This window comes from Temnothorax nylanderi, unplaced genomic scaffold (genome assembly GCF_030848795.1).
Source record: "Temnothorax nylanderi isolate EJ_2023f unplaced genomic scaffold, tnyl_v1.0 TNYL_tig0074_pilon, whole genome shotgun sequence".
Classification (NCBI taxonomy): Eukaryota; Metazoa; Arthropoda; class Insecta; order Hymenoptera; family Formicidae; genus Temnothorax; species Temnothorax nylanderi.
Genome location: NW_027249136.1, coordinates 166,520 through 180,452, shown reverse-complemented (window position 1 = coordinate 180,452; position 13,933 = coordinate 166,520). Strand labels below are relative to the sequence as shown.

Here is a 13,933-nt window from a genome sequence, read left to right as displayed (position 1 = left end):
AAAAAATCGACGTGTAACGACTAACGATTCGTGAATCAATTTCGTGTGTGGTAAAATGCTTTTTTATCGCTCGCGAATCATAAAAATAAATTACAATAAATTGCGATTACATCCGGAATATAATCGATATTCCATTCTATTGTACTATACTCTGTAAACAAGAGTGTGCTATACAGAATATCTAGATCTACGAAAAGGTCTTTTATCTTAAAAGGAAATTTTTTAGCACACATGCCATTAAAAAATATTCCTTAGCTGTTCCATGTATAAGCCGCCTTATACCGCGATCATAATTTTCTAAACATATCAAGATTCTATTCTATTAATAGTCCTAATTGACTCACTAAAATTCACGCTCTAATTAAATTAAATGTTAAACATACTAATTACATCATTTCAGTGAAAAAGTTAAATGCGCGAGTTATATAAGTATGCGAATTGAAGGGGAATATTCCACTGAAAAAAAAGTGAATGAGATGGGAATGAGGATTCGTGTAAAAACTCTTGTTTAAATAAACAGCTGTGATCTTTCGAGCGTGTTTCTCCTTGATCTCAAACTTGATTCGATGTACAGGTGTACAGATGCAGCAGTGATTTAGTAGACTTAAGCTTAAGCAAAGCTCTACGACCTACGACAGTTAAGTCAATCATTTTGCCAAATAATTTTGACATATTCTTGTCAATTCTCTATTCCTCAGTGTCAACTATGTATTAATACAACCGTGATAACGGTGTAAACAATAATGCGTATCGCGATTTCGTTTAAAAGTGCATTTCCCACGTATATCTATTATACATCGATCTTGGGTGCAAATTACACAGAACACAAAACATCCGGAAATCATTGCCAGTAAACAGGTGCGAAGATTTGGATTAATTGATGTGATCACTAATAACAATATAACAGTTGTAACAATTAATTAAAAGATGAGAAAAACAATTATGCTTGTGCAAATATTGTCGTACATAGTCGATCAATTATGGTGAATAATATAGTTAAAATTTCAGAATAAACACTAATAGATTTAATTATACGTGAAAAAGCTACATGTGTTAGCATGCGCGCCATACGCTGCCAAAAATTGCGTATATGTAAAGTGTCTCAGAACCACACTGTAAACACACACACACACACACACACACGCACGCACGCACGCACGTATACCATTCTTTTATCTATATAAATTTCATAACTTTGAAGTAAATTTTTCCACAATATTTATACACCCTACTTTGCACAAAAAATGTGCATTAGTTTAAATACATTTTAAATACATAAAAATATATCTGTAATATATAATAATATATTCAAATATGTAAATCTAAATATATTTAAATCTTGAACATATCAAGTCTTAAATTAGTTTGTAATTAAGTAAATCTGCGTTAAATATGCATTATATAAAATTGCGATGTAATGCCTCTCTTACTCCTATTAGATTTTAGATGCTTAATTCATTAATATGTAGGTACTTAAAAAAATTCAATGTTGGAGTTATACTACGTTTACGCGGGCGTTATACTTCTGTAGTACTTAACTTGCGATAATTCACTCGTTTACGCGTACAAAATCCCATTTACTTTACGTGGAGGAATTATCGTAAGTTACCGCAGAAGTAACGCTCGCGTAAACATAGTATTAGTTGATTATTTTGTTAGTTATCAAAGTAACCATCTTAGTTTATCCTGTAATATAAGTTATAACTTGAAAAAATATAGGTCCTGGAACACCCTATATAGTATATGTATACGAAGAGAGCGTCGTCATATAGCCATATAGGTACCTATAGCGAATAGCGAATAGCGAGTAGCGAGCAGCGAGAGTTGGAGTGTGCGCTAAGCGAGTGATTTTTCATGCAAAAAGACCTCGATGACGCCAAGCGCAAAGTGCAGAGTGCAAAAAAATGTGGTTTCGTACGCATTTTCGCGATTCGCGCTCAAACATGGAAATTTTGGGAGAAACGAACCTACGGCGTACACCCGGACGACATATGGCGGTTGACTCCACACGCTCAGCATCTCTATAATATGAAATACGAAGGAAAAACATTTATCACATTAAAAGGTTCCACAATGATCTATATAAGCATCTTGCTACATCCAAGCAAACATCCCTGCATGCCTGCAGCGTAGGGTGATTTGAAAATTTTCCTTCTTTTTTCGCTTGCTCTCCGCTACCGTTTGCCCTGAAGCTGAAGATCATTTCGAAGTAGCCATCCTTGTGTGTGTAATCATTCTCTCGCAGCTTTTTCGAATCACTCAATATGCATACATACACACCCATACACATCCCATACACAGCGCGGCGCGGCGCGGCGCGATTGATTTGTGGGGGATGCTTGAGGACCGCCCGGTGATAAATGTCCTACATATATGTATATGTATACATGCGCTTCTCTCGGACAAGAATAGTGCCAGTAGGAAACGGTCGATTATCGTGAGAACGATGCATGTTGCACGGCAGGCAGATACGTCCGACAAATTGAGCAGGTTATACCTAAAAGGAGTCTAGAAGAGATGTAAACTAGAGACAGGGAGTGAGAGAGAGAGAGACAGGCAAGAGTAACGTCTCCATGCTATGCTCGAAAGTGTCGTTTGATCCTCGCAGTTGATCATTCCTCTCGTCGATTTATCATCTCAATAAAACTCAATTGTTGCGCACAAGAAATGCAAAAATAAAAATAAATAAATTGATAAACATGATTCATGAGACTGTGACTTATTAGAAGATTAATATGTTTCTTGTTGTGTCACCCGATTATTTACGTATCGCGAAACAAGTACCTAAGGTATTTCAACGAATATTTTCGTAGTAAAAATGCAGGACGTTTAAATATAATCATTGTTGTCTCTGCGTTCATTCCTATACATAACATATGCAAAAGTTTGATCGTCGACAATATCCTAAATAAGTGACGATAATGTCTGTGATCTTTGATAGTATTCTCTAAGAGAATCGTCTACTCGCACCGATTTGTAGAAACATGCTAATTGTATCGCGAGACTATTAGATATACAAGAATAACAATTTTGAGTTTCTGAACTACTAAAAAAAGCTTATTAAAAAAAAGTACGCATAACTATTTTATGCGTTTCAGTTTTTGTGCACATCAACTAATCTAGAAACGTTCGAAAGATTCTACGGATTAGAAGATCAAGAAACGCTGACACATATATATTCCACTTATTGGTCTAGAATTGATATTTTTACAGAGGAGAGCGACATCTTGAATTCCTCACAAAAAAGTTTCTTAATATCGGCGTATAGAAATGAAAATATAAAATATAACATGGATGTTGTTTCTATATATATAATAATACAATTTAGAACAATTTGTTTAACATAAAGAAAGCTTGGCCTCAATTGTGATAATTTTAATTATACTTGATATTCGATTTGCAAAAGACATAGTCCGAAATATAATATCTGGAAAATATCGTTGTCGCTTTTCCGTGACACTGATCAGTTGTCAATCGCGTGCACAAAATTCAAGCCGATGATGAATATTGGCAGATTGACATTTAGCGGTTGACTGAATATTGAGAAACGATCGATAAAGAGCAAATAATAAAATGTTATATAAAATATTAAATGTCATGATATTGGAGATAACAAATAAAAGATTTTATTACAGAATAATGAAATATATTACATATCGAACTTTCATTCGTTTTAGTTGTTTTTTTCTGGCACGTTCTCTCAAAGTTTTCCAATCTACTTGCGAATTGCCATATATCAAGTTAAGCATTTCAATATCAATTGCATCATTTTGATATTTAAAGACATTTGCCAGTATTTTTAATTATTTAAGAATATCACTTGTGCGTAATATAACGATAGAGATCAAGTATCATATAATTTTATACGTTTGTAATCAAAAATTGTATTATGTAATTGATGGTTACCGTCACACCAACCACGTCGCTAACAATGCTTTTAAATGATTGAAGAGTGAGAACGAGATATCAATTAGATGTTAAAAATAACGTTCCGAGTTACGAAGAAATGCTTAGAGATCCCTTCCCCCGCCGCCGTTTATATTGCTCATTGACTTGATATTTTAAATATTGTAATCACAGAATAATTCAGTCAGATATTAAAATAATACAAAGAGACAAAATTCATGATTGTCGCTCACCGCCGCGATTACCAACGATCGTCCAACGAGAGAGAACATCTCGTTTCTTAAAACGAGCGCGAGTATGAATCTATCGTTCGAGGAAGAGGGCGACAAAGAGTGTCAAAACGGCATACGGATACGGTGCGGACTGCGGACTGCGGACTGCGGACTGCGGGAAAATGGGTATATAGATAGGGGCAAGTAGAATGGAGAACGAACGGAGGGGAGGACCGCGTTACGTGGAATCGAAAACGTGGAGTCGTAAAAGGGGCTTGGAAATGTGAATGTTTCGCAACCTTGCCCATACGGGGGTGCGAAGCTTCCGTTTCTGGGTTACCACCGCGTGGCCCTGTGGTCCGTCTGGGTCCAAGCCGCCCCCTAGGGATGAAGACGTCAGGCCCGCCCCCCTACGTGATGACCGAGCGCACTCATTCCCGCCTGAACTCACCCTGCGGTAGTACTTGTTAGTTCATGTGTAAAAAAGATTAGAATACAAGACATTACAGTTTTTCTATTCCTTTTACTTTCGTCTTCTCTTTTCTTTTTAATATCATTACGTGATTTTAATATCACGGCTACGACATCGCTCTGCTGCGCTCTCATGTTGCAATAAATCTATTACATGTTGTAATAAATCTAGAATAGAATAAAACAGGATATACTCGATGCGTCGTGCTTTACGGCTGCTATAGTGTGCGTGTAGTTAGTGTAGTCATTGCTGAAAACAAAGGTCGCGGAATATACAAGCGCGAGTTAATCGCATTTCTCTTGTCGGTCACAATTGCATGAGCAAAAAATGAGAAAAGATACCAAGCATCTAGCTTCAAGCATCGAAATCGAAGACTTGATCAACAATTCGAAGAATTGTTGATAATATGATCTTTGGGATCGGAGAGATGTATAGTAGACGTGCAAGTACAGCCAGCTGCGTGCAATTGTCACGCAATCGATGCATGTATCGCGCAGGGATGTATGCCTCGTTGCTTATGAATATGATTTTATGCGCGACGCTCAAAAAACGAATGACATACCATAAATAGAAATTTTTGACAAACAATCTTAGAAAAATAGAATGAAAACACGGAAAACTTTGTTAATTTCGTAATCGTATGATTTTAGTCTAAAAGTCTAAACTCTAAACTAAACGTATGGATTTTGACGTAAGAAATGCGCGTCGCAAAAATATTGTGTATGAATAAATAGGCATGAAAATTTGTAGAATTTGTAAAAGCATGCGGTTCAGTATTGCTTACAAATAACGCTTATACAGAGATCAAAATAACAATTAAATCATCAGAGGTAGCAAGTTTAGTGCGTATCCAGTCTCTATATATACGCATGAAACGAGCTGCAATAACATGGAAAAAATGATGCTAAAAAGAAAAATTCACTTGCCTCCTGTGAGGATTGAACTCACGACCCCTGGTTTACGAGACCAGTGCTCTACCACTGAGCTAAAGAGGCGTCGATGTCAATTCCTCTCGAGCGAATCCAGAGGAATGATCCCGAGGATCCACGAGGAAGAGTTCTGATGGATCGTTGTAACGTAACGTTATACATCTTTTTTTTATTGCGATTTATTGAAGCTAGGGAACACTGACCCCGCTCATCGCTTATACGATTGATCTTGCTTGCACGGATATGAGAAATGTCAAATGGCCTTTGTCCTTCATGGCCAGCTGAATCTTTGATCGTCCCGTAATTGAACAGGGGTTGTGAGTTGTGAGTTTCATCTGGCACGACGCATCGCGAAAACGAAAAGCTCTCATTACGAAATCGGGGAGTATTGAATTTAAGTTGCACCTAGCAAATGGAAAGGGATAGCGTCGTGTTCACAAGATCACCCTGCGGCTCCACATTAATGAAATAGATTAATAGACCGATAATTAACAGCTAATCGCAATCAACTCCGCTGCGAACGTCACGTCATCTCGTGAAAAACAATCGAATCGATCAGCATTAAGCATTACTGATCGTGTAAGTGTAAACTGTAAACTGTAAAACGCAAAACGGTTGGCTACAATCTAGTATCTACATGTATACTCGGCTGTCTGATCGGCACACAAATGCTACCGCATTGACAAATTACATCAGGATATCTTTTCAATTAATCTCATCCTCGTTAGATATTCGACGATTATGGTATCGACGATATGTATATATCTACAAAAGAGAGTCGTTATTAACCGCGAGGTTTAGGACGTCGAGATTATTAGGATGTTGGCAGTGTCTGCAAATTTTGGCAAAAAAGCAGCAGTATTTGAAAGTAGTTGCAGGTATAAGGATTAGTATAGTGACTGTTGCTTTCCATTCGTTCGTGAGAGGCTTGGAATTCTCGCTCGAAAAGAAACTTACTTGGTCTCGTCGATGAAAACAGCCTCGAGTACGCGAGCTGCGTAATGCAAGTTTCGTTGAAGTAATTCGGCGGATATCTCCCCATGTTGTAGCTGCCTCAATAAACACCTCAATCTGCAAAAGAGAGGTAGTCTCGGAGTCGTTGCCTGTGCGCCAATAACGTATGCCCGTATGCCTCCTGAACTAGATGTTCGCTTCCGATCGCTTTCCGATAATTACGCGACAAGAGTCGCGATTGCAAACACAATTCTATTTAATCCTTGGAGGAGGATTTAATCAAAGAAATAAATATTTTCTCTCACGTGGGATTCTAATCTTACACATCTTATAAAATAAAATATTTAGCACACGAGAATAGACGGAACGTTACAGATGTAGGTATCTTGGAAAATATAAGTAATTTTCATTCTCATTAAATTATCATTTATTACACGCTAATTTGCATATGCTCATGTTATTATTTAAATTTTGTAAAAGGTTTTGTATTTTGTAAAAGGCATAAATAATAACGATTATTTAATTCCATACGATACGTCGTTATATATGTAGAAATAAATAAAAACAATATGGCGTGTGGCGTGTGGCGTGCGCGTTATATATCTTTTATCAACTCGCGATCAGAAGCGGATTATCTCTATATGTAATGTATACATATATCATCACTCTATGTTTGGTAAACCTTTTGGTAAACCTAGATCTATAAAAATCCAAAATCCATATCGCATTTGCGATAGAGCAAAGCCATTAACACCTGCATTACATACGATATAATACGTTTTAATATACCTGAGGGCAGCTTTGTCGCATGCGTCGGGGGTGTCAACGGCAGGAAGCGAATCCGTCGTGAGATCGACATTATCGAGGATCTCATCGAGATCGACGGGTTGACTCGATAAATACGAAGTATCGGGATTGTGCGGTGGTGGAGAACTTTCGAAATCCCCACCAGTGATGCTTTTGCTTTTGCCGGAACTTCGGCGTACTATCGTCAAAGTGCCTTGTTCTGAAACACAATGAGCGTCATCGCTTCCATTAGAATATTAGTGCAAACGAATATGGAAGGACATGTTGAATCGATCGTAAAGATATTTCGAAGAATCCGTACAACGACGACTTGGATCATTTTGAAAAGAGGACATGGTTTATCAAAGTTCTAATTAATCATCTTAATTATATGTATAATATATTTTAGATTATATAATACATAATAATTGAGCCATTTTGTACTTGACAAATTGCTATTCGAAAATAATTTGTAACGCACCGAAAATTAAGGTGCATCGAGCTTCTTCTCTTCTGACTGATCACCACGTGATTGTTAATTTATATGTGTACGGTATATTATAACAATGTGAATATTGGAGCATTTTGCCAAAGGAGCTGGCCAACGAAAGACTTAATTTTTGGAAGACTTTGTTTTTGGATGTGCGGATCTTTGAGGATATGTAGTCGGTAAACGCACAGATAGATATAGGTTTGTGCGAGCGTGCAAGTAGATAAAGCCCAGCTATCAAACCCGTATCTCGGAGGGGGGAGAGGGGAGAAAGGAAGAGGGTAATACCTCGAAAACTTACTGGAGAGTTGGCCGTTCCGACCGGGGGAAGAGGAAGGATTGCGCGTCCTCGAGGATGCTGAGCCGCTTGCGCTGCTACAGCCGGTAGCAGCCGCGTTATTCACCGCTACGCCGCCGCCGCTGCCGCCGCTGCCGGCTGAGGCCACCCCGATATCGTCTCTCGTGACTCGTCTATCCGGTGGAGATGCAACTGCAATTTCAAAAAACGAGTTGACAATTTTTTTACATCTGTTTCTGTACGTTGGCTCTATGATCCTATCTAATCATATAATATATGTAGGTACGCCGAAAAAAAATTACGCGAGATATAAAAATTTAGATATCATAGGATGCTTGAACATTCATAACTTGAATAACAGAGATACACACACACACACACACACACACACACACACACACACACACATATACATATATGTCCATAATATGTATATCTGCGTGATCGAACTCTTTACTTTTATAATACTTGAGCTTTATTGTTCATATATTTATACTTTAATACTTATTAATAGAATGAACAGAAATCCATACAAGTTTTATAAATCTGCAAAGAAATAGAAGATGAAATTAAAAGGTTTTAATAAATTAAATGTTTTTTTTATACGTTTCAATTTTATGCCCCGATAAGCTTTCAAGATGCAATATTTTATAACACATTTATTATCATGTCGCGTGTAACGGTGTAACGTCGCAAATGTTACTCGTACATCACGAATCAAACGCAAATTACCATAACTAATTTGACGAATGTAACGTTACAAAGTGTAAGGTCGTATCACTGCGGTAAAAACCGTGGCGGTAGAGCAGCTATCGATCGGTACCACCTGTCTATAGCTCGCGAATTAGTCTCATAGCCAATCGATCGCATACGAGTTACCAATGGTCCCATTATGCTAATCACAAGTTGAAGTGTTTCTAAGCGCCGAGAATCACGTTTACTACGAGAGATCTAACAGAAGCACGAAACGAACATGAGCGTTCATATTGAAGATGGCAAAAACATATCCCGTTGTCAAATATTTAAGGAATTTTAGTTATTCGTCATTCAAATATTGATACAATAAGAAATATAATTTAACGATAAATATAATATAAATAACATATCCATTTTTAAACATGTTTTAAACAATGAGAGAGAAAAAAACGTAAAATAAAAAGTGAAAGTAGCATATAATTTAGATGAGATTAAAAGCTGCAAACTCAACGAAATCAGGCCGCCTTCGCTTCTTGGTAAAATAAAATTAGAGCTAATTAAAATAATATAATTCAGCAGTTAAAGCGGAATTATTACACGACATAATGCGTTTTGATTTATGTCACGCGGCAAATCCGCCGAATTATATTATGTTTAGAAACTTGCAGTTAATTAAACAGTAGGTATTGTTCGTAAAACAGTAGCATTTTCAGTAATTGTCACATGTGTTGCATTGTCGTGTAAAATAGTTTATCGGCGAATTTTTATATTTGTCCCAACATGTAGAAATATTCAAAATACTATAAATTTAAGAATTTATTCTTTGTTATTGTAATTTAAATATTTACTATATGTTATAGCTCTTAAATAATATGTACATTTAAAATGTTCGTTAGAAATATATTCCAAAATAGAAATTCTACTGTATAAATAAATTGTTAAATACCGATTAAATATCGGTTCTAGGAAAAATTTGCTCTCTTCATATTTGGTGACACGTGGCGATAGATCAAAAGGCAGTTTGGCCAAAAATAATCGTCTATACTAAACAACACGAGATTTAATTTTATAAAATATGCAAGCAGTTAAATGGAATGGCGATGTAACTTAGGTTTTTATGCCGCAGATGTCAGAAAAAATAGAAGGAATGAAGATACTTGCTCGCAATTATTTTGTTATGTGCCTTTATGCCATATTAGTATTGTGTTGTAATTTCAGTTCTTTCTATGCATAGCTCTTGTATTTTTTCTTTTAACTTAATATCTTGTATATCCCTCCTGTTTAGGATATACGGCAAGTTAGCATGCGGGATTTATGCCATAGTACAGACACTTTGTAAAACTCGAAATCTCCTATGTGTTCTTTTTCCTTCTTTTTTTTGGATCGTATAATAATAATCTTTAATGCATCTATCGCTCTTCTATTTTCTTTTTAAAATTTTTCAGTTTTATAATTTGTTTATCATTCTTACCTCTTAATAAACTTCTTACACACATTTTATAACTTGATTATAAACATTATTTGTTATTATTTATAAGACGTATATTTCAGCCATGAATGTCATATAACCCACCCCTCTGGGATATATGGCAAAAATGCAAGGGTTTCTAAAAGTTTTTTTTATTAAATACAAAGAATGAATATTTCATATTTCTATTTTTTTATAGTAGTAGACAGTATAAAGTTTTTATTGGTATAATTCATTTGCCTTAAACATAGTAGGTACTCGATAAATTAAGTTTCCCTCAGCTGCGGCGTATATGCCGGAGTTACCCTATACTTTTCTTATTCTGAAAAGGAGAAAAAGTTGTAAAACTTTGTTTTTCAATATACTATTTCGTTATAACACTCTTCTCCTTTAATTTCAGAACAACAAAATAGTAAAGAGAAAAATCTAAAATTTTATATCAAAACAATTATACTCTCCATGTTCTGTGAAATAATATGACTCATTATTTCTGATTTATTCCTCCACATTCTGCGTAAAACCTGCCTGGTAAATATTTTACGAATGTTTTCTCAATAAGACAATAAAGTAAAATAATTTTAGAGTTTAAACGATAAAAAAAAACAATACCCCCATTTTCATTTGTAGCTAAAATATTATCTTTGTAAATCAGAGAACCTCTCAGAATCGCGCTACGTACATGACTGCAACAATAGGTTTATTTCGACAAGATTACGTTGCGCAGAACGCACGGCGTGGTACATATTATAAAATAAATGGAATTTCGTTGAAATTTAGGCGTAAAATCTCGGAATTACCATTACGTTTTTTCATTGCAACGGGCTGTACGATGCATATTTTTGGATAATAATGTTGCAAAATCCTATTACTCACTCTCTCTTTCTTCCCTCCCCTCTCTCTCTCTCTCTCTCTCTCTCTCTCTCTCTCTCTCTCTCTCTTTCTCTTTTCAAAAACACCTTCAAATGCCGAGTGCATTGATGTGACGGTGCGATGGTGGGTTATGAAATTATTCACTGTAAGCGGATAAGCAAACAGACGCGAACATACGTGAATTATTGCATTTTGCTTGAATAATACATGAAACTGCGAAGCAATGATGAAATGTATGCATTTAGTGTACTGCAGAATACAATTCATATCTGCTTCTTTTTTAAAATTATATTTTTGTTTTTACCGAATGTACGCTTTCTCTTTTCCACGCTCCTATATGCTTCGATTGATTGCATATCTGACGCATGTAGAACCATAGTATTATCATTGGCTGAAGTATGTTTCACCAGCATCTAATTGTAAGTTACTTGCGATATTCCGAAAGTGCTAAAGTTGACCAAGACTATACCAAGTATATTTGTGAGCTTACCGCGAGTCAAATAGACTCTGAAATTAATTTAGATATCCATGAAATATAAAGAATCGCCGCTGTTGTAAAATACAAAAGCTAAATATCACAAAATAAGCGGTTGAGAAATGTTTAACACAGACACGATTTATGAGATGTCATCGAGTATGCAAATCTCTCATCACTCGTTATGCATTGTTATCTTACTATTGTGTGTCGTATCAGAAACAGATTGATCTAATAATAAATATCAATTAGTTATTAGTTATTAGATCGTAATGCTATCGGCTAACAATAAGTCCGTTCATGCGTAAATATTCGATCCATAAAAGTTCAAACCATAAAATTTATTGACCAAACAACGTTATACAGTAATCTATATAAAATATATTAAGACAATTTGAGATTCTAACAAAATTTTACTAGTTCAATAAATGAAATAATTAGGTATATAGATATTATTTTTAATAACATTGTTATCTGTCTATAGCGCCATAATGGTTGTCGGCAAAACGTTGGTGACTCCTGAATAAATGTCGAGATAAATGTGATTAAAAATGTAAGAGTTGATACGACTTCGTTTCTCGGGCAACAAACCCAAGTGTTGCCCGAATTACGTGGCCAAGAACCTTTTCTCGCTCTTCTGTTCTCTCTCTCCCTTCTTCTTTTTCTTCTTCTTCTCTCTTTGTCATCTTATTTTTAATCAGTGCGCTTACGCGACAAAATTCAATTAAATAACAAACACTGATGATCGATAAAACCAGATAGAACGAGTTCTGATCAAATTCCTATCAACACTTTTCATGGATTTTACGAATTACGCAAATGAACACATTAAAAAGCAGGTGATATATATAGATACATATATCCCCTTTACGATAGGAAAAAGATGTTCATATAAGAGCAAACAGAAACAATTTCGTAAAAAAACACTCGAATCATTTTGACCTTTTAATACTTGCGCAAGAATATTATTACAGTTAATTTTTTAGCCTTTGATGGTGTTGTATAAATTAATTGTAAATATCACGATAATGTCCATACTATTATAGGCTACACAAATGATATTAATATACATATATAGTATAGTTAATGCAAGATATAACTATATTTTATATAATGGTGCATTTAAACACGTATACACCTAGAAATTAGCGATGTAATAATTAAATCCCGTGATCATCGTCAAGTCTTGAACGAGATCCAATTCACGTCTCTTCAGACAGGGTTTGCAAGATAATCGATCCGCTTTGTCTTGACCATACATACATACGTAATTAGTGACGTATAGAGTAATCGTCTCGCAATAGCTCGAAAATTAACTTGGACAAGTTCCTTGTTATCTTCTCATTGGCTCAAAGTGCCGAGTACGTCTTCCTGGCGTCAATGAGGCATTTTATTAATGGCAAGAGAGACTCGAGATATAGGTACGTGTTAAGATCGATAAATAACTCATAGATTATTTTGTATTTTATATTACTTATAAATATAAGTATGTAATTAAGTCCCGTGTTGTGTTTTAGATATCTATACACAGTAAAAAATCGTGCGTCCAAATGTTAAAATTTTCTTGTGTTACCAAGATTTGACTATTATTTCAATGTAAAATTAACATACAACAGCTATGTTATTATTTTCGTAACATTTTCATGTGTTATATTTATGTCAACGTGATAACTAACACTTTATGTATGTCATTTAGAAATTGAATATTATTTTGAGTTCTTTTAACATAATTATTTCAAAAAATCAACACGTCTTAAAGTTATTTTAACATAAACAAAAGTTAAAGTAAATCTTCAAATAATCGTAAACTTTGACATATAAAATAATCAAATTTACTAAAATATGTGTTAATATAACTCAAAATAAAATGTATAATATACATTTCGTAAGAGTTACATTAAATCAGACGGAGCAAAATGTTATATCGACATTTTGTACAAGTTATTTTTACATTATACTTAAAGTTAAAAGAACACATATAAATGTAAAATATAGTGTCAATAAATTAACATTTCTAATTTGTCAACAAGTAACACACGATGAATGAGTTATTTTAACATAAAATTTAGAGTGGACTTTCTGGGACATTTGAAAAATGTTACAATTAACATTTTATTTTTTACTGTGTATATGCAAGCTATTTGATAGTTATAATTAAAGTAGTAACCTTCTTGATACAAAATATGGAATTTATGTATAAATTTTTGATCAACAGTTTAGCTATTCTGCGATAAGGTAACAAAAATTGTATCCTGTATTTTTAATGACACTTTAAACATTTTTCTTGCAAGAATATGGCGATATATATAATTGATATAAACATAAAAAACTTTCGATGGAAAAATCATGTATATTTCTGAATATGAAATCATGTATG

The 13,933-nt window shown here is 34.7% G+C and overlaps 1 protein-coding gene and 1 non-coding gene across 14 annotated transcripts in view; both read right to left on the bottom strand.

The window, feature by feature from the left end:
• LOC139774105 (dual specificity calcium/calmodulin-dependent 3',5'-cyclic nucleotide phosphodiesterase 1-like) overlaps nucleotides 1-13,933 on the bottom strand; it is a 95,750-nt gene that overhangs the window by 7,973 nt on the left and 73,844 nt on the right. For 11 of the 13 annotated variants that reach the window (XM_071709084.1, XM_071709085.1, XM_071709086.1 and 8 more), the window contains 4 exons: nucleotides 8,051-8,239; nucleotides 7,263-7,479; nucleotides 6,477-6,590; nucleotides 4,418-4,570 (listed from right to left, as the gene is read on the bottom strand). In XM_071709084.1, the coding sequence (XP_071565185.1) occupies nucleotides 4,418-4,570; nucleotides 6,477-6,590; nucleotides 7,263-7,479; nucleotides 8,051-8,239 (673 nt within the window). Of the gene's footprint in view, nucleotides 1-1,967; nucleotides 2,022-4,417; nucleotides 4,571-6,476; nucleotides 6,591-7,262; nucleotides 7,480-8,050; nucleotides 8,240-13,933 lie in introns of all 13 variants that reach the window. The other 2 variants (XM_071709088.1, XM_071709089.1) reach the window with 2 other exon arrangements.
• Trnat-cgu (transfer RNA threonine (anticodon CGU)) lies at nucleotides 5,514-5,585 on the bottom strand. Its single transcript has one exon. It is a non-coding gene; the product is annotated as a tRNA-Thr (tRNA).